The 26,130-nt window shown below is 56.6% G+C and overlaps 5 protein-coding genes across 5 annotated transcripts; all 5 read left to right on the top strand.

Moving 5' to 3' along the window:
- Positions 1-1,556: 1,556 nt before the first annotated feature.
- On the top strand, positions 1,557-2,828 carry JKF63_05406 (uncharacterized protein; the record flags this gene model as incomplete). Its single annotated transcript, XM_067901366.1, has 1 exon — positions 1,557-2,828. One exon carries the CDS (start codon positions 1,557-1,559, stop codon positions 2,826-2,828), a length of 1,272 nt encoding a protein of 423 aa, XP_067758041.1.
- A 2,201-nt stretch (positions 2,829-5,029) lies between these two features.
- On the top strand, positions 5,030-7,681 carry JKF63_05405 (uncharacterized protein; the record flags this gene model as incomplete). The annotated part of the gene is made up of 1 exon (XM_067901365.1): positions 5,030-7,681. The coding sequence occupies one exon, from the start codon at positions 5,030-5,032 to the stop codon at positions 7,679-7,681; it is 2,652 nt and encodes an 883-aa protein (XP_067758040.1).
- A 10,891-nt stretch (positions 7,682-18,572) lies between these two features.
- Positions 18,573-19,532, top strand: JKF63_05404 (uncharacterized protein; the record flags this gene model as incomplete). The annotated part of the gene is made up of 1 exon (XM_067901364.1): positions 18,573-19,532. One exon carries the CDS (start codon positions 18,573-18,575, stop codon positions 19,530-19,532), a length of 960 nt encoding a protein of 319 aa, XP_067758039.1.
- A 1,747-nt stretch (positions 19,533-21,279) lies between these two features.
- JKF63_05403 (uncharacterized protein) lies at positions 21,280-22,782 on the top strand (the record flags this gene model as incomplete). The annotated part of the gene is made up of 1 exon (XM_067901363.1): positions 21,280-22,782. The coding sequence occupies one exon, from the start codon at positions 21,280-21,282 to the stop codon at positions 22,780-22,782; it is 1,503 nt and encodes a 500-aa protein (XP_067758038.1).
- A 1,010-nt stretch (positions 22,783-23,792) lies between these two features.
- On the top strand, positions 23,793-25,823 carry JKF63_05402 (uncharacterized protein; the record flags this gene model as incomplete). Its single annotated transcript, XM_067901362.1, has 1 exon — positions 23,793-25,823. The coding sequence occupies one exon, from the start codon at positions 23,793-23,795 to the stop codon at positions 25,821-25,823; it is 2,031 nt and encodes a 676-aa protein (XP_067758037.1).
- Between the last annotated feature and the right edge of the window lie 307 nt (positions 25,824-26,130).

The raw sequence follows: 26,130 nt of genomic DNA, 5'->3' as shown, positions 1-26,130 counted from the left end.
GTGGAGGTTTGCTAGTTCTGTGTTGATTACCTTTCGTTTGAATTTTTTCCCTCCCCCTTCACATGTCTGTCTGTCTGTCTCGCTCTGTGTGTGTGTGTGTGTGTGTGTATAGATGTCGTTGAGCTGTGGTGTATATATATATATATATATATATGTACATACACACATGTACGTGTGTGTTTACTGTGTGGTTACTATTCTATGCATGTATGTATTCATGTAAACTAGAGGCAAGTGAAGTAGTGGATGACGTGGGGGGTTTAGAGGGCCAACGCGGGGAAAAAGTCAGTCGCGTTCCCGCTTTTCTTTTTCATGGGCCTTTCTCTCCCCCCCCCCTCTTTCTCTCCCCTGTTTTTTTTTTTTTTTTGAGCGTACACCCCTTGAGCATCATCATCATGCCCCCCCCCTCGTGTGTGTGTGTGTGTGTGGGTGTGTGTTCGCGTTGATGTGTTTTTTGCTTCATGTGTTGCATATCCTTCCACGGTACACTGTTTCAATGGCCCTATCGACGTCTCCCCCTTTATGATTGTATGCACAGGAAAAAAAAAGAAGAAGGAATCTCTCTTGGTGGTCGCTTGTCTACATCGTTGGGCGACATCCCCCTCCACCCCTCCACCCCGCCCCCATCTTTATTGGACGAATGCACGAAGAAAATAAGCGATCGAGAGAGTCTTAAAGTGCAACACTGGGGGCCGTTCGAGAGAAGTCTCCTGTGTGTGTGTGTGTGTTCGGGTGTTCCCTCCCACCCCCTTTTCCGGCCACAGCTAAAGTCAAGCGTTGTTGACACCGTCGATGCGTGATGGGAAAAAAAGGGGTGGGGGGATATCGGCAGTGATTACGCCTGTAAGAGGAGGAGGAGGGAGGGGGGGGGGGGAGGTGTGAAGATGGAGGGAGATGATGTGTAACACGAGCCATTGCTTCATTTCGATATCTTTGCTTCAGTTGTTACCACAGCCTTCGCCCCCCCCTTTTTTTTTCACGTTCTCGCACGCACAGTTCCCGGACATTGCGATGCGCTCATCTTTGGAGAACTTCTCGCCCCTCGCCCCCCTCCTCCCTCCTCCCTCCCAAAACGCATATCAACTAACAACAGCAGCAGAAGCAGCAAAAAAAAAGACAGTAAGAAGCAACTTGCATCTCTATCATCTTTTTTTTTTTCTTTTGCCTACTGCTTGCCAAACCACCCCTGCTCGCCCAACTGCATGGGAGTGTGTGTGGTCCCCCTCCCCCTTTTCCCTTCCCCCTTCCCCCCTCTTTCGAGCCCCCACCAAGTCATCCACCTCACCATCCACCGCATTTAGTTTGCTGACCTCAATCATTCAATCGCTTTCAGCAACCCGTCACCCCCCCCTCCTCCCCTCCACAAAAAAAAATCAATAATACCCCTTCTCTTCGCCACGCGTCAGGGGGGTGATTGATCATCGTTTCTTTTCGCAGCTCAGCTTACTTCTGCTCCTTGCCTTGCTGTTCCTCTACGACGTTTTGCGATTACCACTTGTCTACCTCCTCTTCTCCCTCGATCTACACTCACTGCGGTCACGCTTGCTTCCCTAACAATGTCCTGCAAGTCGATCGAGCATCGCCTGGAGGAGCGCTTCCGTCGCTATTCCGTCATTACTACCCAGAGCGACCCGCGAAACATCGGCAAGTGCATCCCGTCTACCCCTGGGCAGCAGATACTGGCGGAGCTGCTCGCCAAGGAGTTGGAGGCGATGGGTCTGCAGAACATTCTCTGCGACAGGTATGCGACGGTGACGGCGGTGAAGCCAGGTAACGTCCCGGGCGCCCCGCGCATCGGCTTTATTTGCCATCTGGATACTTTTGACAGCGGCCTGTGTCCGGAGGTAAAGGCGCAGAAGATCTGCTACACCGGTGGGGATGTCTGCCTCAACACGGAGAAGAATATTTGGATGAGGTTGAAGGAGCACCCAGAACTGAACAAGTACGTTGGTCAGGACATACTCTTCAGTGACGGCACCAGCGTGCTTGGCGCAGATGACAAGGCTGCCATTGCGTCGGTTATGGAGATGGTTGCGCATCTCGATTCCAGCAAGGAGAGGCATGGCGACATTGTTATTTGCTTTGTGCCGGATGAGGAGATTGGTCTGGTCGGTGCGAAGCACCTCGACGTGAAGACACGCTTCAACGTTGACTTTGCGTACACGCTTGACTGCTGTGAGCTTGGCGAGGTAGTTTACGAGTGCTTCAACGCTGCTCAGGCCACGATCACGTTCACCGGTGTATCGGCGCACCCGATGTCGGCTAAAGGGGTGATGGTGAACCCGCTGCTGATGGCCACGGACTTCATTTCTCAGTTTAGCCGTGAGGAGACGCCGGAATGCACGGAGCTGCGCGAGGGATACTGGTGGTTTTCGAAGATCGAGGCGAACCCCACCCGGGCGAGGCTCGAGGCGATGGTGCGCGAGCATGATCTCTCAAGGTACGAGGCCCGAAAGGCCCGACTGCTAAATGTGGCCAAGGAGGTTCAGGCTAAGTACCCCACTGGCAAGGTGGAGATTGAGATTGAGGACGTGTACTCCAACATTGCGAACTCGCTGAAGGACGACCGCACCGCCATTGATCTCCTACTCGAAGCGATGGAGAAGGCGAGCGTGAAGCCCAACATTATCCCGATGCGCGGGGGCACGGACGGCGCGGCACTCTCGGCACAGGGCCTCCTCACCCCGAACTTTTTCACTGGTGCTCTCAATTTTCACTCCCGATTTGAGTTCCTGCCGATTCCCTCATTTGTAAAAGCGTTTGAGGTGTGTAGAAACATCGTCTTGCTCGGTGCCGAGAAGCGCAAAAAAATGTCGTCTTCGCTTTAGCTGTGTTCCTGCCGCAGACACACACCCACACCCACACACACCAGGAGGCCGCAAACACGGGCACTGAGATGTATGCGCTGATGAAGTGCGGGGATCCCTGCGCTGGATAACTTTTCTTTTACTGATATCGATGCCCCCCCGCCCCCATTACCCTCTCTTCCACTCTGTTCCTCGACGTGTTTTAGCTCGTTCACGAGGAAGGAAGGATGCGTGGGTGTACATAATGAGTCTTCACGTCAGCGGCGACTTCCCCCTCTCGGGTGGTCGATAACTGTGTCGACTACATGCAGGCAATTGTGAGGGTGTCTGTGTGTGTGTGTGTGTGTGTGTGTGTAGGGGAGGGGAGAGGGTGGGTGGGTGGGGGGGATGGACAACCGAGGGAGAGGCAGAGGATGTGCAAAGCTACGTGAACATTGTGCACGTCGACGCCACCGACGCGTCGTTGCCGAGCGCGTTGTCGTGTTTTTGCATAGTAAAGGCTCTCACAGCGTCGCTGCGTGCTTTCCATTCTCCTCCTCCGTTTTAAATATTTTTCTTGATCTTCCCTCTTTTTTTTTTGTCAACACAGTCACATTTGTTTTGTTGTTGTTTTTCACTTGGTCATTTTTGACATTTTTGTTCTTTTCTCCTTTGGGTTGCTGTTTTTTTTTTTGTTGTTGGTGCTGTTGTTCAGGGCTGACGAGGTCGAGAGATGGCGCTGGTGCTACTGGTAGTGATGGTCATCGAGGGAGTGTGATGCGGCTGTGGGTGTGTATCACGTGTATGGGGCCTCTGTCGAGGAGACATGAAGTTGCGCCGCAAGCACACCAGCAGCAGAAAAGGGGGAGGGGAGAGAATAGCACTGGGCGGGGTATGGGAGGGGGGGGGGAGGCGAACACCCCTACATGCGATTCGAATGCTTCGCAGCAAGTCTAAGGTCTAGCTTCTGCTCGCACGCGTACTCTCGAACACTACAGAATTGTCGCGCCTGTTTCAAAGGAGGTAGATGCCCCTTCCCCAACGTACGCCTGGAGGTCTGAAACTCGGTTTCCCCCTTTTCTCTCCTTCCCCCCTTCCGTGTCCCCCCCTCCCTGCTCCATCCTGTATGCTATTCTGTCACGCCCATGTACAAATATATATGTGTAGGTGTGTGTGCGCCCCCCTCCTCCCCCTCCTCCCCATCTTTCTGAACCGATTCACTGAGCCGTTTGTGTTCATTTGTTTTTTTCCCTTTTTCAGCTGTTTTCTGCTATTTTCCAGTTTTTTTTGTGTTTTTTTGGTGAGAGGGGAGGGGAGGGCCCGAACAGATGCGTGTTTTTTTTTTTTTCGTACATGCGGTCATGTCGTATATATTTTATATATATTTCATATATATTTCATATTTATATGACAGCTCAGCCATGTTACGCTGTGCTTCTACGGTGCCTCATCTTGTGTACGCTTGTCTCACGGTGTGTGTGTGTGTGTGTGTGTGTGATAACACGTTTTACGGAGAGGAGGGGGAGTGTGATCAACGTTGAGAGTGCGCGCACGCACGCCTACTCAAGTCGACATGGAAGAAACGGCACACACCGAAAGGGGCAAAAAAAAAAGAGGTGGTGAAGTTGTCGCTATTATATTGGTGGCATTTACCCCCCCCCCCCTCCATCCACCAAAGGGGGGGGGGGGGGAGGGGGTCCGGGGTGAGAGGGCAGCCGCGCTTTATTGCAGTGCCACTCGCGACCTGCTCATTGGGCTACTTCGTACTATTTCATTTGATCTACCTGGGAGGCGTACCCCCGCCCCTCCGTTTTTTTTTTTTTTGCATCCGATGGTCGTTGCTGTTGTGGCATTTCCTTCTTCTTTCACACCAGTCGCTGTTCTTTTCCTTTTCCTTTGCCTTTCCTATACTTCCCAACTTATCTCCGATATCTTTTTTTCTTTTCGCACTCCAATGCACTTGAACACGTTCACCCCCCCCCCCCCCCCGCCTCCTCCACGTGACGCCCCTTTACAGGAAAAGTCGTCCCTCTATTGATTATCGCCCCCACTTGGTCACAAGCCACGAAATACACACACACACATACACAGACATTCATACACACGCACATACACACATACACACCGGTTGTAGCGCCGTCTGGTGCAGCGTTTCGATCTACACCACCCCTCTCTCTCTCTCTCTCTTTACGCCACCGCCTCGCCGTAGAGAATTAGCCTACCACGCCTTCCTTTTGTGTGTCATGACCACGTTAAGCCTAGCGCCGGAGCTGCGCGTACCGTCGCAGCTTCGACCGGCGCGGCAACATGCCTTCCTTGTTTTTCTTACAAGTATGTTTTTTCTTAGTTTGATTACGATACCTGGACACGCTGTCGATGCCGAAGATGGGCTTCACTCTGCCCCGGATGCTTGTACCGAGTGCTCTTTTTCTCTTCCAACGGCTTCAGCACTGCTGGACGTTTTGGCCAGTGGCTGTTGCGGAGCTGAAGGGAAGGCGGAGGGAAGCAGGAGTGCTTCATCAGCATTGCCGCTTCCTACACATCCGGTCCTAATCCTTTTTTCAGATAAGAGCATTCCCAATTCTCTCACTCTTGACGCACTGCGCGCAAAGGTGAGACAGATAAAGACAGACGTGCCGTTGTCGGTGCTGCGGGTGCATGAGTACGAGATACCGATAGGTGCCAGAGAGCGTCGCCTTATGGAGCTACTGCTGAGAGGCGTCGACCGCTTGCCAGCACTGGTGTTATTCCCTGGCAGAGTTGCGAAGGTGCAAGTGGCGCCCGGTGCCATCATCTCCGCGAACCCTTTTCAGGTACCAGTGCACTACTCAACAAAGCCGCTGACGAGCGCCAGCTACTCTGAGCTGCGCTCGTGGGCGCTGAGTGAGCTGCCGGCGCGCTATATCGACCCTGTCACCTTTCACCTCATACCGAGTCTCCAGTTCGTCTTTCGACATGTCGAGGTGCACGACACGCTGAGGTTGGTGCGCGACGCGGTCCAGATGAATGCGTCCCGCTCGCTTCTGCCAGGATTGGTGTCGATGGCGTACGTTCGACTCACTCGACACGGCTCCGAGGAGGTGCTCGCAGCTCTGTCTTCCGTCGCCACACAGGCTGGTAACGCGGTCCTCACGCTGGTGACAGAGTCGACCGAGGTGGCTGCGGCGTGGGGTCTACACACCGAGAATACATTGGCGATGACATCTTGGGCCAGTGCTCTTTCGGCGTACGTGGACGGCGTGGCATTCGCTGGTATCCCGACTCGTATCTCGGACGCATCTTCACCGCAGCCCATCCGCACGGTTTCGGAGTTGACAGAGGTGACAGCTGCGTCGGCAGCGTGGCGCACCGCTTTCGCCGCCTCCGATGAGGCGGGGGTCTCTCAGCTGCAGGCGTGGCGCGAAGCGATGAATGCTTTCAACAACACGAACCCGCTTCGCAAAATTGAGTCAGCCGCGCACCTCCTGCACGAGCTGACGGCACTGCAGGGCGCCATAAAAGTTGTGTTTGTTCTACGAGAGAGTGACGATATGTGGTTCCATCATCACCTGGACGTTGCCGCAGCTTTATCACAGCGGCTTCGGTACACGACGGTTCGGTACAACACTACAGAGTTTGAAAAAGGGTCGAAGGTGCGTACTCGCCTCGAGCGCGCTTGGACTCCTGCCAGGCGATATGAGGTGTTTTGGCTGGACGGCGAGCAGCTGCCGGCGTTGGCGGACGCTTTGCATGTGTCGCAGGTGCCATCCATTCTTATCCTAGTCCCCTTGCAGTCGCGCTTCCGTAACCGTGACGCTGTGGACAATGATGTTCTCAGTGACACCGCCGGTGACGGCCAGTCTGACGCCGGCGCGTCAGAGGGGAAGGGCCTGCGCAGCCGCGATCCATTGATTGGCATTCACACCATCAATCGGAATGACATCTTCAGAGCGGCATACATGGACGACGCGCAGATGGCACAAAATCCCGTGTCTGGAAAGGACGCACTGCCACTTTTTCCTAGAGACAGCGACGCCATCTTGCGGTTCTTGGCCAGTAGTGGGTTTGTCGGTGCGGTGCAGCACACCATGAGCTCGACACGATTGAGCGCTTTAAGACAAAAGGTCTCAGAGTGGCGGGATGCTCTCCACGCCTCCGCAGCGAGCAGCGGCATCTCCAACCGGCGGTACCTCCAGTTGGACCATCGGTACTACCCATTGCGGGCGGCGGAGGAGCCGGTGGAGGGGCCGGCGTATGTGCGCCAGATCCTGAACGGCTCCTCGCCGCTCCCGGCATTTGACAACGACGACTCAGACGCGATGGCAGGGCAGCGCCATGCTAGTGGGTGGAGTGCCACACGTCTTCAGGGGACTACCACCGCGTCATCGAGCAAAGCAGATCAACAGACGCAACACAAAGTCGAACGCGAGGCAGCTGCGCATCTCAAGATGAAGGCGGCGGAGTGGGAAGCGGAGTTGGCCAAACGTCGACAGGAGAAGGAGAGGCGAATGCGCCGCAAGGCTGCCGAGAACGAAGCCGTTCGGGCAGAGCAACAGAGGGTATTTCTGCAGGAGGTGGACGCCGCGCTAAAGGCTGGGGAGGAGGAGGAGGAGGAGGTTGCCACAAGTGCTGGTCCTGGTGTTAGCGCCCGGCCCGTGTTTCAGCAGGGCGGCCTTCTTGTGCGTCGCCCGACCATGAACTCTGTCTCTGGGAGCACGCCCCAGGAGGGAAGTGGTACAGTAAGGTCGAGAGCCACATCCGGTCAAGAAGACTCTGAGGATGTCGCTTTGCGTCGTCGTCAGCAGCGTCGACATCAGGAGTATCGCGAGTGGCGGGCCGATCGTCAACGCATGGTGAAGCGATGTGTCAGGGTCTCGGAAACATATGAGTTGTCTGTGATTAGCGAGTGGGAGTGATGAACTCGTGTTTGATGTGTGGATTCGAAAAGGAAAATAGTTTGGGTCATGTTTTTGTAGCCGGGGATGGGGGTGGGTTGGGCTGGGTTGGGGTGGGGGGGGATGGGGGGATGGGCATTCGTCTTGATTGAGCTTAGGCGTTTCATGATGAGCTCACTTATCGTTTGGCCGCTCACGTGCATTGACAGTCAGACATGTACAGACGCGGCGCGGCCAAGCTCTGCTCTTTTTTTCCCCCTAAGCTTTTTTTTTTCTACACACAAACACTCCCGCTTCTTTTTGTTTTGCGCGCGCGTGTGTGTGTGTGTGTGTGTGAAGAGGTGAGGGAGTCAGACATGGCGGATGGACGAACTCTTTCTCCCCCCAAAACCCTCGAGGCAGCTCAAACTCTCCTGTGCTTCTCTGTTTAGTATTTTCGTAATGTGCGCCCCCTCCCTTTTTTACTCTTTTATTGTTTTCTGTATTCGAATAGCCCCCCCCCCTTTCCTGAGTTTGACTTCCCCGAACTGCGGCGTGTGATGGGCTAATGCATATACATATATATATATATATGTATATAGACACACAAACCTGAAGGCACTTACACACGCGGGCAACAGTGCATCCACGTCTGTGCTCTCGTGTCATTCTTCGGTGGTGAGACGTACTGAGCAAGTATTACGGATGTGTGTGCAGGCATTTGTGTGTGTGCGCGTTCGGATGCGTGTTTTTTTTTTACGTCTTCTCATTGTATCCACCACTGAAGGAAGGCCAAGTACCCCACACACATACAATCACTGAGCTCGTGTTCCCGTCCGCCACCCTTTTTCCACTTGCTTCTCTTTGTCCCCCCTCCCCTTCCCTTCCCCCTTTCCCCTTCCCACATGCCCCTCTCTCTGTCTATTTATGTGTGTATGTGATGATGATCATGCGGATTAACAAGTACCAACCAAATACGCACGCACACACACACACGCACGCACACCCTAACGGTGCCGAAGAGGCATTAATATGTAAAATAGCAAACGAAGATAGAAGAGAGTAGAAGAGACTACACGATAACCGAATACCGTTTCGAGTCCTTTGTAATTAGTTCCGTCCCCCTCCCCCTCCCCCTCCCCCTCCCCCTCCGCCTCCCCCTCCCCTTCCGACCTCCCTACCCTACCCTACCCTACCCTACCACCGAGTCCCGCCATTTGGTCTCCGTCACTCTAACGGGCTGCCAGACCGCACCTGCTGCCTTTCCTTTGCCCGTTACTACCGTGGCTGCTCGTGCACTGCGCACTGTGCGATGTGCGCAGACGCGAGGCGCTCGCGCCGGTGCTTTCTGGTGCTGGCCGCCACTGTGCTGACTGCCGCCGCGCTGGTGCTTGTTGTGTCCATGGCGCCCACGGTGCGGGCTGCGGGTGGCAGCGACGTGGCGGAGGAGCCTGTGTACCTGCTGAACGCCATGTACTTCCCGACGGCCTTCCTGGAGAACCATGCAAAGGCGCTGTGGCTGGGCATCGACTGTGCGCTGTACCACGCCAACTACACTGCGGCTGGCGGTCGTCCCATTGAGATCATCGAGCCCGATCCGAGTGTGAACCGGTCAGACATTGTAGCGGTGGTGAAGAAGGCACTCGATGAGTACCCGACGCTGCTTGGCGTGATCGGGCCGTACTCTGACCCACACCTTGGAGCTGTGCTGAATGATGACTCCATCAAGAGCAGCGGGGTGATGTTCCTGGCCCCGTTCACCGGGTCTGCTGCTGTGCGGCAGTGGAACGAGCAAGTGTACTTCACGCGTGCTGAGCCGCATGCGGAGCTCCTATCGGTCGTGAAGCACGTTTCGAACAGCATAGGTGCTCGCCGCACTGCGTTCATGTACCTGATGGGATCGAACTTTGGCGACTCGGAGTACAAGATCATCGTGGAGCTCATGAAGCAGGTGTCGCTCGACCCACCGGTTGTTTACGTTGCGCCGTTCTCGAGGACGGGCTCTGGTGTGAACAAGACAGCCTTCGATGCGATGGCCGACACGCGCCCGCAGGTGATCATTGTGTGGGGTGCGCCTGGGCAGCAGGTCGCTGCATTCCTGCAGGCCGTGCTGACGGACCCGCGCACGTCGTGTGCGGACATCATCTCATCGTCTGTACTGCAGCAGCTTGTGTTCCAGGTGTACTACAACCTTCCGATGGCCGGTAAGCTGTGTCCTGAGAACAGGAAGATCATGGTGAGTTCGACATCAGCTCCGCTGACGGAGCCTAACACGACGCACATTCCGATGTTCAGGGTGCAGATGCAGGAGTACATGGCGAAGACCGGACGCGTGAACGCGAGTTTGTGGGAGGACGAGGCGAGGGCTGTGAGGACGTACGGCAAGCGGAAGCACGACCAGTCCTCGGGCCCTGCCGCAGATGCAAACAATTTCTTCCATGAGCACCCCAACGCAGCGCAGCTGATGCTGGCCGGCTGGCTCTCTGGGTCGCTGATCGTGCAAACGTTGGTTGAGGACACCCAGATCACTGACAGGCGTGCGTACCAAAAACAGTTATTTGAGCAGAAGCGTTACATTATCGGGGAGGACTTCGTGCTTGGCGACTACGGGGCTCCCTGCGATCGCAGGGCTGATCTTCTTGGTGCTGTGTGCTCGTGCAACCAGGGGGGTCACGCCACTTCGGTTATGACTTTGGATAGCGCCGCGTGGTCGACCATCAGGAGTTCCTTCGCATCGTACCCACAAAGCAACTGCTACTCCGTCAAGGAGCAGTTGAAGCGGCCACTGAACGACCTGACGCTTATTCATGTGGATTATCCGTTGCTCGCAAATGCGAGTTTCGACACGATCGCTGTCCGTGCAGCATTGGTAAAGTACTTGGACTACGCAGCGCGCCCGTTGAACGTGTTCCCCCTCAATGTCACCAAGGATACAGTGCAAGCGGATGCTCATAATCGCCTGCTAAACTACACTGTGGACATCGTGACGGGTGTATTCTTCGAAGGCTTTGATACTGAGAGCCATCTCGTTCCTTCCCCTGTTTTTCACCACCCGCACTTGGTGAAGCCGATGAAAAACCACGTGTACCTGATGCCAACGCTGGAGCAGCAGATGTTTGTGCTGTACGCGAACCTTGCGACTGTGAGCAGCGTGACATCGATCGGCTCGCGCGTGCATGTGATTTTGCACGGCTATTGCAGCGATGAGGCGGCGAGCATCACGGATGTGCTGCTGAGGTCTGCCGCAACGTTCGACTACGACGATCCGTCCGTGACGGTGTTGTCCTCCAGCGGGGCTGTCCGGAGCGCCTTGGTTCGCGGAAGCATCAACTTTGTGCTTGCCGTGACAGCTGCGGATGTGGATGACATTGTTGGATTCCTTGCTGCTGACGGGTCCGCGATTGTCGTGGTGGTCTTCGACGACCTGATGCTTCAGTACACCACGCTGTGCGATGCCCTGTCGTCACAGCCGGCGTCTGTGCAGGCGCGTGTAATCTCGTTCACAAACTTGCCGCTCTGGAGCGACACGTCTCCTGCGGCAGCAGCTGCGTCTCCTGCGCTTGAGATTTTTCATAGAGTTACGGAAACACCCAAGCATCACACGCCGTTAATGCTGAAGGCTGTCGTAACGGATTTGTTCGTGATGCATGTGTTTCACCTTGCAGAGATGGCGGCGAGTACCGAATTGGTGAGCACGGTTTACCGAAGCCGTGGTGTGTCGACGTTTGGCATGACGTTCGGCTCCTTCGATTGGGGGTGCGAAGCAACGGCGACTTCGAATGTGTGTGTGTACCGCAACTACGGCGCACAGAGCATTGAGATGCTTTCCGTGCAGCGGATGCTGGACCCGAGGGTGCCGCCGGTGACGGCCCCGATGACGCCCACGATGATGTACGCACCGCGCACGAAGTCGGCATCACTGACACCTGTGCAGCGCAACGCCGCTCTTATTGGCAGTTTTATCGGTGTGGCAGCGCTGATTGCCCTGTGCGCGCTGATAGTGTACTGCTGCACAGACAGCCGCGACAACGACGCCGCACCGAAGGACCACAGGGCGCCCGTGACACTTGTCTTCACGGACATCGAGAGCAGCACTGCGCTGTGGGCGGCGCTGCCGCAGCTGATGGCTGACGCGATTGCTGTGCACCACGGCGTGATCCGGGAGGTGATCAGGGAGTGCAAGTGCTACGAGGTGAAGACGATCGGCGACTCGTTCATGATTGCGTGCAAGGACGCGCACGTGGCTGTGCTCCTTGCGTGTGAGATCCAGGCGAAGCTGCTGAGGTACGACTGGGGGACTGTGTCCATCGACGGTGCGTACCGCGATTTCGAGCTTGCGAGGGCGAAGACTGTGGACGACTACGTGCCGCCGACTGCGCAGCTGTGCGATGAGGAGTACGCTGCGCTGTGGCGTGGGCTTCGGGTGCGCATGGGGATCCACACCGGCCTGTGCGACATCCGGTACGACGAGGTGACGAAGGGGTACGACTACTACGGCGACACGCCGAACATGGCTGCGCGCACGGAGGCTGTTGCGAATGGCGGGCAGGTTGTGGCGACGGAGTCGACGTGGTGGGCGCTGTCGGATGGCGAGCGCGCGAGTATAGCGCACACTGCGATGGGCCCGCAGGGGCTGCGCGGAGTGCCGTTCGCTGTGGAGATGTTTCAGCTGGACGCTGTGCCCGGGCGCCGGCACGCTGCGCTGCGCACGGAGATTGAGGCGATCCTGCCGGACGAGACGGCGTCGGAGACGGGCTCGAGCGCAGCTGGGGCGCTGCTGTCGTCCGTGGATACGAAGACCGGCACAGCAGCTGGCGTTGCGTTCGTGCTGTCGAGCTGCTTTGCGCCGTACCCCGTAGCGCAGCGCGTGCGTGAGCTGCAGCCGCTGCTGACGAAGTGGAGCGTTGGTGCGCCGCCGCGTAGTCGACATGTGAGTGAGGAGGACTACTGCCGGGGGCTGGTGAGCCGGCTGGCGACTCGGATTGCGACTGTGTCGCAGACGCGGCAGCGAATGAGTCACCAAAGCGTGTGATTCGGACGTCCGGGGGGGGGGAGGGCTGCTTCAACTGAACCTGAACGCCCTCTTGAGCGCCTGGGCTGGTTTCTGTAGGGCTCTTGGTGCTGCGCGGGTGGTCTTTGCGACGGAAGGTGTGGGAGTACAGTGCGAGAAGTTTGTGTCACTGTTTTTCGCCCTGCGGTTGTCTGCTGATGTCGGTGAGTCGCTGACTGATGTGTGGCGTCACAAAACTGGCAATGTCAAGGAAAAAGGGCCTTGTCGATGCCAGTCACGTGAACGTGCTGCCAGGGTTCAGTACGCTGTTGTTGTTGTTGGGGGGAGGGGGGGCGAGGAGGCGGGGAGGCGGGGAGGGGAGGCAAGCGCCACGAGTTACTCGTGGCCCGCAAGGGCTGGGCACGGGCATCGCGCATTCGGGAACCAGATCGGGGTTTTGTATGACCACCACCGACAAACTGGGGTGAGGGCATACAAGAGAGACCCCCCCCCCGTGTACGTGCAGACATGCCCCCGCCCGAGGACATGCCAGCTTGTCTTGGTCACTAGCAGCGGGGGTGGGGTAGGGTGGGGGGGGGATGCCGAGCGGAACCCGAATCCGATTTCGAAAGGGATGCAGTGACACTGCCGGGGGGGGTGAGTGGACCTCTCCCAGCCGTGGCGCCTGACCCTGGCCAAGATGCTTCGATAAGAAGAAGACCACGCTTTGCATACTGGCGGAGCTTCCATTTCTAAGGAAAGCGAGCCTTTCACGATAGACGGGCACCAACACTCTGGAAAGGCCGGATCGCCTCACGGCAGCGCCGTTTCACCTCTTGTCCAGAAAGGCATCTGAGTTATCAAAGGAACTCTGGGGAGTAAAGAAAGTCATCACAGCTACGCTGGCACTGGGCGACGGGAACAACTTGGCCATCACTACCGCCCACTCTCCTAGGAAGGATAAAATAACGGGCGTGGCCGCAGAGCGACTCGACGACGCCTACTTCGACACCCCGTTGGCTAGAGGGGCGGGTGTTAACTCCCATCACCCCGCATGGGACCCGCAGCGAGCGGCTGATGCATCGAGAAAAAGACCAATACAATTACGCGCGGGGTGGGGCATGGGCGCCGCAAATACTTCGGGCCCTAAAAAGGCGCGATCCGGGATCCGATCACAGATCGACACCGCACATCACCACTGCACAGGGGCTGTGGTTTAGGGGGCCTGAAGGGCCCTGCTAAGCCTGGATAGTGGAGCACCACGCGATCACCCTTCAGCAGGCACAGATGGGAGCCAAAAATGGACGCCATCGCACCGACCAAACCGCGCAGGAAACTGTTTTTTTTTTTTTTGAAAGCAAGCACATTGGCCCCCAGCACCGAAAGACACGGAACGGACTGATGAGCACCGCACCCGGCAGTAAACACAAAGGGTCGCATGCAGGGAATGTCAGGATCCCCCGCCAAATTGGGATCACCACGGGATGGGGCGCCCCAAAAGGTGACACAGAAGCCCCGCCAGCATGGCCCCAGGAACAAACCCAACTGGACAAAGAAATTGGAGAATGCCCAAACAAACGGAGGAGGGAGATGCCTGATCTGGGAAAGAAAGAAAAGCACACATACCACACACACACACACACGCACACACGCACACCGCCGAACGATGGCAGGAAATGAGACAGTAAGCTCGCCGCCACGGGATGGCCCGAGCTGTGAAGTGCTCGAATCGGTGTGTGTATGCACCGCGCCCTCTACACCGACACCCGCCAGCGGCAGTAGACGGCCACCCGCCCACAAAACACCAACACGCGACGGCCCCCGCCAAATCTGCAAAAGAGCAAGCCCGCCAAAGCCCCATTGGCGCCCCCCCATGGCACTTCCCCCCCAAAACCGAAGAGGAGGCCAACACCACTTTGGGCCGCGCAGCTAGAAAAAGCCCCGAAGGAACCGTCCGGCGGCGGAGCCCCAGATGAGGACAACATATGCCGTGAGCCCCCGAAAGAATCTTAGCAGGAAGGCCTTGGAACAGCTGCCAAAACCCCTCGGCCTCCGCCAAAAGAGAGGGGCAGCACCAAAGCAAGGGAAGAAAGTGGACACCATTCCCCAGCCAAAGCCAAGTGAGCCTTTGGAGAACCCCAGTTCCTTCAGACCAGCCACGCTTACCAGTACACCCCGCAAGCCGCCCGAGGGAATGGTGGCGAGACGGCTTCGCGGCGCAATCGAAACCAAGCCGCAGCCCCAGAAAGCTGGACCCCGCCCTCGCAGACCCACAAAAGACGCGCCGGTTCAAACGGAGGGCCTTCCCCAAAACGACCCACGACGGGCCCGAAGACGGCAGACGCCCCCCCCCCCCCCCCCCCACCGAAAACACCAGAGCCCTTGGCCCCGTTGAGGGTGGGGAAAATATAATCGCCCTGGAAAGACCCGGTTTGCACTCGTATGTGCGGGGATGGATCGGCGCATTCCGAACGAGACGCACAGCCCGAGCCCGAGTGAACAACACACCCCCGGGGTCGGCCAGCCATGGCGCATGGGGCCCCACAGAAGTCCATGCCGGGACCCCTACCGTTCACCATCGCCATGGATGCGCTAAGTGGGGGACCTGGTGCCACTCCGAACCCACACCACGGCTTCGTCGCAGATAACCCGCCCATCACATACGCGAGCGCCCCAATCGACCACTCACCCTGCTAACCCTCCAGTGGGGTCTTCGCTGGATATCCAAATGGCCAAAGGAATTCTTCATGGTGCTCCCTGGGCCCAAGACCCAATACACCCCACTTGGGGCAGGATACCGAGACCCCCCAGACCCCCAAGCAGGCGGCGCGCCGATAGTGAAAACCTCGACGCAAACAGCGCCAGACCCCACGCCCCACCCGAATAAGGGAGTGGGCACCCCGGTCCTCGCTCTCATGAAAGCATCGAGGATGAGATTCGGATAGCTACGGGCGGCGGCCTCCCCGGAACGTGGCCCGCCAAGGGAAACCCTAAGAGCCACCCACCTGGCCCTAGCGAGGGGAAAAGCCACGCTCGGCGCAGCCACAAAGTGGCACACGGCACTGCGAATCCAACGCGGGGCCAATGGAGAGGATCTGCTGGATGGCAGCGCATGACAAAAGCAGGAGCACCCAGCCCCCGCCAATGGCACATGCATGCTAAAGGGGGCGCGGCGCCGCCGCCCGCCGCACCCCATCGCGTCACCCAAAGGCCGCTCAAACCGGGCGGCACCTTTAAAAACCCACGCCAGCAGACCTTACTTCCAGGATCACGAAACCCATGCGAGACGGAGCGAAAAAAAAGGGGGCGGGGCGGGGAACCATGCCACGAAAGAAATTCGAACTCTCTTTCCCACATTTAGCCTCACCGTGGGCGCGCCGCCCCTTCTTCACCATCATCACCACTAGTGCAGCCGGTCGATTTTCCAGGCTCTCTGTCCAACTACGTCGGCCTAACGAGAGGAATCATATCCCACATGATCCGCCCACACCAGGATCATGACTTGGGACTACGTTCAACCCCCCCCCCTCCCAGGCAGATGCAAAAGACCTGGAAAGGCGGACCTCAGAAAGAGTGGTATGCCCGTAGTGCAATGAAGTACATCAAGCGCGGCCGGCCCTGTGGGTGCTCAGTAGGGTAGCTCATCGGCGTGCGGCGGCGAACGCCCCAGTGCACGGGAATGAGAAGCCACTTCAGTGTGCTTGGGTGCGACAAACACTATAGGGAGCGGTCCATTCTCGTTTGGCATCCCCGTACGCACAATGCCGAGGCCACAGTAGTTCACCACAAGATGTCTTGCAGAGCAGTAGAGAGCAAGGAGATCGCTGTGTCGAGTCTCCCCTGCCCCACACTGCTCTCGTGTCTTGGCAGAGAGTCAAACATTTTTGGGCAGCAGCCGCTTGCATCTCCACCATCACGCCTGCTCTGCGCCGCGCCTACCAGTGGCCCATAAGCATCTGAAGAGGATCTGCGAGGAGTCTTCGAGCCACCTGTTGACCTGTCCAGCGGCGAGCACCTTCGGAAGAAAGAGTGTGTGGGGGGGGGCGGGAGTGGATGAAGGCCGAGTGTAAAAAGCAGTTCAGTCACAACGCCTAGTGGTGCATCCACGCCGAACTATTCGGGCCTGACGATCTGAAGGAAATATCGGTTTCAGAAAAAAAGGAGGCGCGCTGCAATGCAGCACTTGGGGGTATAAGAAAACACCAAAAATCGGTATAATTAAACCACCGTGTCGAGAACAGGCACTCCTTCCATCGCAGCAACCGGGGTGCCGCTGGGAGAACAGGGGGGGAGAGAGGGGAGGGAGGGAGGGGCCTCTCAAAACGCCCTCTTGGATCTACGGCTAACCCACGTTTCAGTTTATCGGCGGTATGGGAGAAAAAAGCGTGCTAGTATGCGCGACTCCCTGGCACGTGTTCCTCCCCCCCTCAGGCAAAACGAAACATAGCGGATACTTCAAATTTTCCATGCAGGGGAGCGTGCAGATTGAGCGCACACGGGAAAAAAAGGAAGCCAGAGACTCTTGGTGGTGAAGAGCGAATAATGTAGGGGCGATGTGGTGCCGACTTGCGAATAAGCTTGATAGGTTCATACAGCGAGCGTGTCTTCTGGGAAGCCGCCACAGCTTGTTGGTATTGCAGTGGTATCGCACATCGTCATGAGGTGCGCAGCTTGCATAGCTATCCGGAGCCTTTAGAGAATGCTACTGATAGTGTTTTGTTTGGTCCTGTGCGTCCCTCCTGTATGGCGCGGGTGCCGAGAAGTGGCGTCGCGAGTAGGTATGCAGACAGGTTCGCTTGTCCGCAGCGTGGTGGCGGCGCTCACACGAACGCACACCCGCCGCTTCATTTTCTTGTCCCCGTCCCTTGTTTTACCTGTTCTCTCTCATTTTTATTATGCTCTACACTTTTTATCATTCGATCATCAGGTTACCTCCGAAGGCGTTCATGTGTATACCGAGTGCGGACGGAAAGCGCTCTTCTCGCCTCCCCTTTTTCTCTATTTCTGTTCGGCCCCCTCTTTTTTCCCTCCTCTCTTTCTGTAATCCTTTCTTGCACTTCTCTGATACACGAGGCGGTGAGACTTTCGGCTCTCAGTGGCGGCGAGTATATGTTATGATGATGATTTGCGTGCCTTTTCCACGTCGCCTCCAAACGGAGTTGTCTGGACGCAGTGGTGCGATGGAATGATGCGGGGGTCGGTCGAGTGTCTCCGTTGTGGTCTCGCGGAGGCGATATGGGCGCCACCCCCGTCCGTATCACCTGTCGTTTCCCATGTGCTCTGCGAGTTGGGGTCCAGCGACGTCGTGCCTTCCCCTCTGTCTGCCGTCATTTCGGCCGTCGGCGACGCCTAACTCAGTGGCGCCCATGCGACCCTCTCGATGTGCCCCTACCCGGTGTGACGGCAGGCCGGCAGGGGGCAGAGGGGAGGGGACCGGTAGCCCCGCGGTGTCGGCAGCACTCAGACAACGGCACAATTTGCGCGCGTGTGTGCACTTGTAGAGGGTGCCTGGTACGACTGTGTGTACGGCCTGGGTCTGGCCTGCAGTATGGCGCACACGCCCGCGGACACCGGTTGGACAGAGACGAGTACACGGGGTCGCTACTTCCCGCGGTGCAACTCCTCCCCCTGTTCCCCGTTCCTGTTCACCTTTCCATCTCTACCCCTCGCCCGCTGTCCCCCCCTCTCGTTCCTGCCATGCACAAATGCACACACACACACACACACACACACACACACGCACACGCACACACATATATATATATATATATATATATTCATATATACACACGCACGTACACGCTGACGGTGTGAGGAAGTCTCAGTCATAACACAAAGTCGAGTTTTGTTTTCGAGCTTTTATTGTTGACCTGCTCACCAAGCTGTTTGTTGAGGTATCTGCAAAGCGTTTAGGAAGCCCTTGTTCTTTGTCCTCTGAGTAGTATGTCTTTTCCAGAGTCTTTCTTGTCCCTGCAGTCGTTGACTCCTGTCGACCTCAAGCAGTTGTCAAGGGAGCAGAAGATAAAACTTTTGCAAACGTATCGCGCCAGCGGGGCCCGAAATGCGAACAAGATGCTGTTCCTCGCCACAGATTTGTTGGCGGGCGGCTCGAGCGGGCTGTCGTCGAGTGAGCTGTACGACGTGTACGAGCAGGTACTGATCGCCTCCCTCGAGTGCGGTCGTATCGAGAAGGCTACCATGTATTTGAACCTGCTAGAGAGTCGCTTTGGCAAGAAGTCCGTCCGAGTGAGCCACTTGCGCGGTCTCTGCCTCGAGGCTCAAGGAAAGATCCAAGACGCGAAAAAGCTGTACGAGCAGGTGCTGAAGGATATGCCGACAAACGATTTTTGTGTGAAGCGGCTGAGCGCCATGTACAAGAGCGAAGGCAACTACGAGGAGGCTATCCGTGTGCTCGAGGAAGACCTTGTGTATACCGACGAGGATGGCAAGCAACACTCGTATTTTGAGGTGCATCGCGGTGATGCCCTGTTGACGTATCGAGAGCTGAGCAATCTCCACTATCTCCTCGGCAGCATTGAGAAGGCCATCTTTTATGCGGAGGAGTGCCTTCTGTTCGACACCGAATCTTATTTTGCCCACGTGCGCCTTGGTGAGTTGTACTACATCAAGCGCGACCTACCACGCTGCGTTGTGGAGTACGCCCAGTCGCTTCTCTTCAACTCACAGCACAACAACTCGCGAGCGGCATATGGCTTGTGGCAGGCAGCAAATGAGATGCTCCGACAGCATCACTCCGGCCTGAAGAAGATCGAGGAGGAGGCGGAGCTGACGCAGACGCAGGATCTGCGCACGTTCGCGGCCGAGACCCTGCGCCGCATGTACGCTGGCACTCCCATGTTGTCGGCTCTGGACGCGTACTTGCAGCGGGAGGCCTCGCACTGACCTTCAACAGTAAACATTTCACATATTGCGTTTATCCCCCCCTTTCCACTTTCTGTCTTTTACGAGTTTCGCTGTTTACAGGACCCTCTCCCTCTCCCTCCCCCTTCCCCCCTCCCCCTCCTGCGTTGACTGGATCTGAGTTGCATGAACGGAGGTGCCTGCCTGCCTTTCTGCGGTGTGTGTGTGTGTGTGTGGCGCGACTCGAGTTGGAGGGCTCTGCCATCGTCTCCCCCCAAAAAAAAAGGCGAACATGACACTAAATAGGTAACACAGCGTGAAAGGGGAAATAAAGCCACTGGAGAAGAAAAAAGAAGGGGAGAGGGATCCGCAGCCCGGGAGTCCCGGGCAGATCTCTCTCCCCTTCTTTTTTTTTTCCTCCTTTCCTCCTCTCCCCTCCCAGCGTAATACACGCTATCCTCCCTTCGCCTCGCACACCTTCACCTCATATCTCAAACGCCTCGCAGCCGTTGCTAATCTTTCTTTCTGGCAAGAGTTCTGGGGCTTCCGTACAGACGACCACAAAGCGGGTGTGGAAAGGGAACTTCGCTTTTACATTCTGTTGAAATATTTGAAGACCTGCGGCTGTAGCGCCTCGTCCTCGAGGTGTACACACGCGGGCGCGCATTATAGGCACACACACGCAGACACAGACACACACGTATCCACAGAGGGTGTGCACGAAAGGGATGCTGACTGTATAACGTTCGAGTCACTAGAAATGAGTGCGGGGCGGCGCAACGGCTCTGTTTTTTTTTTTTTCGCATACTCCTCTACATTTCTCGGCACGTCTCGGATTTTTCTAAACAAAGCCGCTTTTTTCCTTTTTGTTTTCTGTGTGTTTGTGTGTGTGTGTGTGTGTATAAAGCTCCGTGAGAAACCTTCACAAGTCCTCCGCAGATAACGGTTCCCGCACTCCCTTTTTTTGGGGACGTGTCATTTTGGACTCTTCAACGACGCACTTGTGGTGAGCTTTCGGGGCTCACTTGCCTTGCCTTTTGTCTTGGCGCGCCGTGAGCGCTGCTCTTCTTCTCATCTTACCTCGCCAACATCGCCCCCCCCCCCTCCCCCCCCCCCCTCTGCTCTCTCCTTCCGCTTTCTTTTTCTTCCACCACCACCATCTCCACCTATTGCCCCCTAAAAAAAAAATCATATATATAATGTATATATTTGTATATATGTGCACCGTTTCGTTCCGTTTTTGGCGCTCGAAGTCTCTACCCCCAACGCTGCGAAAAGCGTGCGTTTTGCAGATTCGAAAAAAAAAACAAAAGGCGGAAAGAGAGCGAGAGAGAGGGGGAAAAAGACAGGGAATAGGAGTAGGGGTATCCCATATATTTGAATATATTTATATATACACGTTTTCTTTTTTTTTTTTCGCCGTCATAGACCTGTTCTACCATTTTTGCTGTACATCCAAAAGTGTTTCGTGCCCATATATTTCTTCCTTATTCCCCTCCTCTCTCCCTGATATATATACACACACATATATATATATATATATATCGTTTGTGTGTACGTCGTCTCCGTTTTCCCATCCCTTTTAATATCCTATCGTTGTGTTACACCTCTTACAGCCTCTTGCGTTGCCTCCCAACACTGCCCACTCTGCTGCCATCTCCCCTCGCCTCCCGGAGCTTCTTTTCACTTCCATTCATTTTTCATAGAGCCGTTCTCAGTATACCGAGAGCGTCATTACGAACCGAAGAGAGAGCGTTTTACGTGGCATGCCATTAGACGTGAGCGGGGGATGAGTGGCAGCACCAAAAGTGATGCCAACGACAGCCGCCGGGCCTCCTCGGCGATGGTGGGCTGTGGTGGTGGCAGCAACTGTGACAGCGACGATGGACGCGGCGGAGCTGATGCCCAGCAACGAGGTGCCTTGCTTCATGCCGTGCACCGTGTAGCCAACGTTTCCGGGCCTGCCTCCTCGTCACACACCCTCTCTCAACCTCGAGAACCTACCCGAACCGCAGCAAGAGGCGTCGCATCGCCGACAGTGACTTCACTTGAAAGAGGAGGAGGTGGTGCGGCGGCGGCATCAGGAGTCCAGTCTTCCCGCCTCACCGCCGCCCGCATTTCCTCCCCGGAGAGTTCTCACCCCCTCTTTTGTGCAGAGTCGTCGACACCGGTCGCAGCGGCGCCTCATGACATTCGCGACACCGCCGAGTACCGAGCGGCGTGGGACTTGGAATTGTGGAAGGCTGTGCAGGCAGATCGCTTCCGCAAAGAGCTTGAGAAGCGAAGAGGCGTTGCGTTCGCAGACCTCAATCAGCTCGTGAAGCGACGGGAGAGGGAGGCGCGGTTGACGCTGCAACAACGCACCACGGAGCTCGCACGTCGCGAGGAGGTCCTGCAAGCAGAAGAGACGCGTCTGGCCGAGCACGAGCGGCGTGTCGCTGACATGGAGAAGGACCTGCGGCGCATGCGGCAGCAGCTTCTCGACGCTCAGCATCGTGTCGAGGATGAGGTCCGAGCGCAGGTGCGGCTGGCCAACGATACCATTGCCCACCGTGCGCGGCTGCTGGAGGAAAGGGTGAAGGCGGCGGAGGCGCAGGCGCGACATGCAGACGAACGACAGCGGCAGGCTCAGCAGGAGTACTTGTCTCTTTACGAGGCCTTCAGTCGGTACCGCACGCAGCAGCTAATCTCCCCAAACTCCGAGGGCGGAGGCATCACTGCAGCTTCCGGTGGTGCTGCAGCCTCATCTCTCCAGATGGTGCAGTTGCGTGTGCAGTGGGAGGCTGAACACCAGTTGCAGCTTGACAGGCAAGCACAGCGGCATGCGTCAGACATGGCTGCAGTTCAGCAGCGCTGCCAGGAGCTAGAGGAGCAGAACAAAAGACTGACGGTGGCGCTGGCACGTCGCCGTGAGCAGCTGCGCCGCCGCGTAGAGGACGCCTTGCCATTGCCTCTACCGACTTCAGTTTCCCAGCGCCAATCACCTCGGGGAGGCCGGGCGGGTAGTGAGGGGGTTTCTAGTGATAGGGCTGCCGCTTCGCCATCCTCTACCCCACCCTCGGCTGTCGGACCTTCAAGTACTCCGTTCCTTCAGCCGGCAAACGGTTTGGCTATTATTCACGACTTCGTGGAGCGCACCAGCCATGAGCTGCATCGCCTGGAGTCGGAGCGGTTGTCGTTGGTGGAGGGGAGCAGTGGGGCGTTGCGGGAAACAGACACGGTGATTGTACGCATTGATGCGCGCATTCGAGAGTTGCGAGAGCAGCTCTCTGCTGTCACAAGCACGACGTGAATCTGGTCCCAGGCGACCGGAGTGGATTGTGCAAGAAAGAGAATGAGAGGTCTGCCAGGATGACGCTTTCCCCTCCCTTCTCCCCTTTTCTTAGTGTATAAAGGCTGAACGTTACGTCTCCACAGCGGATTGTCAAAGTTGCTTCTCCCCCATTTGTGTGTCGGTGCCGTGTCGGTGTCGTGTTTTCTTTGACGTCGGTTACGCACTCCCCTCCCTCCCTCCCTTTTTTCTTCTTTGATTTTTGCAGTTTCTTTGGCATGAACCACGCAAAAATGAAGACGATAATACTCCGAATCTCACGCACACACGCACACACACACACACACACACACACACGTATATATACATATATACACCGACAGACATCCGCCCCGTGCATATCTGTCAAAGATGGGAGCCCTTCGTCATTCCCCCCCGCCCCCCCCGTCCTCGGTACCTCCTTATTTCCCACTACTAATACTACTATCTTGGCACCCTCCCTCTTCACCCAACGCGTGTGTTTATTTGGGTCTTACAGCATGTGATGTCTCTCCCCCTCCATGCACCGCTTCAGAGGCTTTAAGGTGTGAGGTGCAGCCTACTGGTGGCGCTCGATCTTTGACGCTGCTCCGAAGGACTTGAAGTAGAGGTCCATTGCATGCAGGCGATGATACAGCCGTTCGCATGACCAAACTTTCATATCCGATGGAGGGGTGTCCAAGGCAGTCTACCCTACCTCACCCTCTGTTCTGCTGGCCGCATCGTTTCCCTCCAACCTTCCTCTCCACGGAATGCGAGCCTTCCCCTCCCCCTTCTCGAGTTCCTTGCTCTCAAAATACCCACGCGCACGAGGAAGACCCCGCGACTATCTCTGTGCTCTTGCAGGGTACATGCATAGACACACATATACATATACATATACATATATATACATAGAGAGAGAGAGACGCAACCAGTCACACATACACATACACATACAACACCACGCAACAAGGTCGCGCTGATACGCGCATGAGGAAGGACCCGCGGCCATGAATATTTTCCAGAATAAAACCGTCGGGTTTCGGCAGGGCAGGGGCCTCACCGACGACACCATCGATGTATCGGTGTTGCGACTCCCTGTTCCAGTCCCCGTTTTGGGCGATGGCAGCACTAGACCATTGCAGGCGTCTGCAGTCGGCGTCAGCGCAGCCCCGGAGAGTGCGGCAGACTTCCCAGAAGTGCTGGGGGCTCCACAGCAGACGCGCCGCGTCTCAGGTAAATCCGATCGATGTGCGTTCCCATCCGTTCCGTACTACGGTATTCTTAGCCGCTGTGAAGTGCAAATCGATGTCTCAGTGGCGGACAGTGCGCCCACGCGAGCCGTCTCCTCTACCGGGGCTCATCTGCGCAATCCTGTCACGTTGCTGGCTGGGATGGCAGAAGTTCAGCGTCGTCTGCACAGTGCCACCGAGCGCTTCGGCGCCATCTACTACCTCGGTACCTGCGCAACCCTCTCAGATAGCGTAATGGCACCACCGCCTGTGAATCAAGGGACTTCTTGGACTTCGTCTTTGAATGGTCAGCTTACGTGCGGAGCATACGTGCAGGCGCTTCACGACGTGTATCGACGCTTCAGCGTGCTGCGGCAAACGTGCGTTGCCGCCGCAGAAGTTGTATCGGACTCCACCCCTGCCACAAGGGGCGATGGTGTTGTCACGCACCACACGTTTCATCTGCGCCTTCTGGGCCATCCGTCATGGAAGGACCTCAGTGCTCTGCTCTGCGTGGAGCAGGGGCGACTGCTTGTCTGTCTCATTGCTTCTTCTCGGGTGACCCAGAAACACTTGACGGCAGCTTGCGCCGATTCCGGGGTGAAGCTCGATTGGCTCAGCGGTGCAGCGCTCATGGAGGAGCCGCTTCCGCTAAATCCGGGGGATATCAATCCAGTCTGGGTGGCATGGGATGCACTAGTCCACCTACCTCTATTTTTGCCCTCCTGGGCCAAACAGGAGGGCATCACTGGTGGACTCGCGGGTACGGCTGGCCACGCTGCGGAGGCCCTCGACCACGTTACAGCAGCGACACGTGAGTTCATGACTACGGTGAAGCAATCTCGGACAGTTTTTTCTGGCTTCCATATCTCGCTCATCTCGTCGATGCCGTTCCAAGGTGCTATGCGCTGCAACCAAGTGGGCCGTATCGTCGCAGAGACACCTGTGTTTGCTCAGGAAGATCACTCGTTGTACGACTCTCTATCAGAGCCAGCCGCAGCCACAGACACCGCATCTTGTTTTCCTCCGACAGCGGCGAGGTGCGTCACACGCCAGACAGTCATCGCTTACCGCTACGTCTGGCGCCTTATTCCGCCACCACCGCCATCTTCCCTGGTGGCAGAATCCACATCGCCCCCGATGGCAGCGTCGCCACAGTCGTGTTGTGTGGTGCTGCCCTTCTTCATGTCAAAGCTGCTTTCCTGTCTCGTGGAGGACTGTGGGCTCACCGCCTTCACCGTGCGCTGCGGTGGCCCGGCAGAGGTGAGCGCGCGTTTCGCAACCTCCTCGAGCTTGGCCGGATCCACACCGCCAGGCGCCTTTGGGTTACGGTTGGTGCAGAGCGACGCGCCATCCTGGCTCACGTTGCAGCAGGGTCCGAGCTCCTGCTCGTGCCTCGGGTTCAGCCGACTGAGTGGCGCCGTTTGGGTCGATGCTGAAACGCGCGAGGGTTTGAGTCTTGGTGGGTTCACCCCCGCGTTGAGCCAATTGGGTGAGGATGCCGTGTTGGATAAAGAGGAAGCCGAGATGGAGTTCGAAGTCGCATCTATAACCTATGAGAGGCGAAGCATCACGCCTATGGTGAAGGGTGCGTCGACGAGTATGAGTGACGGTGGTACTGCTGCAGTTGATCTTGTTGCGGGCGAGTGTATTGGTCGTCTCTCAGTAGAGAACACTCGCCGCGATACCGTCCTCAGAACAGGGGGGGAGTACCTTGATGCTTTTGTGCACCCGTCCCAGTGGGGGGCGTGCTTTTCTTTTGTTGTGGCAGTGAGACGCCTCATCACTGTTGACGACCAGGATGAGTGACGTGGCCCCACGTCTCTCGTCTTCCTGGACGAGGAGGAAAGCAGTATTTATGTCCTTTCAAGTGAGCACCTGTCTGTTGCTACGAGATGATGACGGCGAGTGTCACTCGGTGACTGTATGTCCCCACATGCGGAGCGGTTGTGTATATGCGTAACCGTACGTCTGCGATTTCTGGAGCCCCCAATCACATTTCCGTAGCTCTACACAAGCACACTCGATCATCCTTTTCTTCTCTCAGGTGTATACGTGAGCAAAATTTTTTTTTCGACAATTGCCTGTTAAAATAACTTGCGCACGGAGCGCTACA

This window comes from Porcisia hertigi, chromosome 17 (genome assembly GCF_017918235.1).
Source record: "Porcisia hertigi strain C119 chromosome 17, whole genome shotgun sequence".
Classification (NCBI taxonomy): Eukaryota; Euglenozoa; class Kinetoplastea; order Trypanosomatida; family Trypanosomatidae; genus Porcisia; species Porcisia hertigi.
The sequence above is the reverse complement of the archived record's forward strand: the minus strand, read 5'-3'. Positions and strand labels throughout refer to the sequence as shown.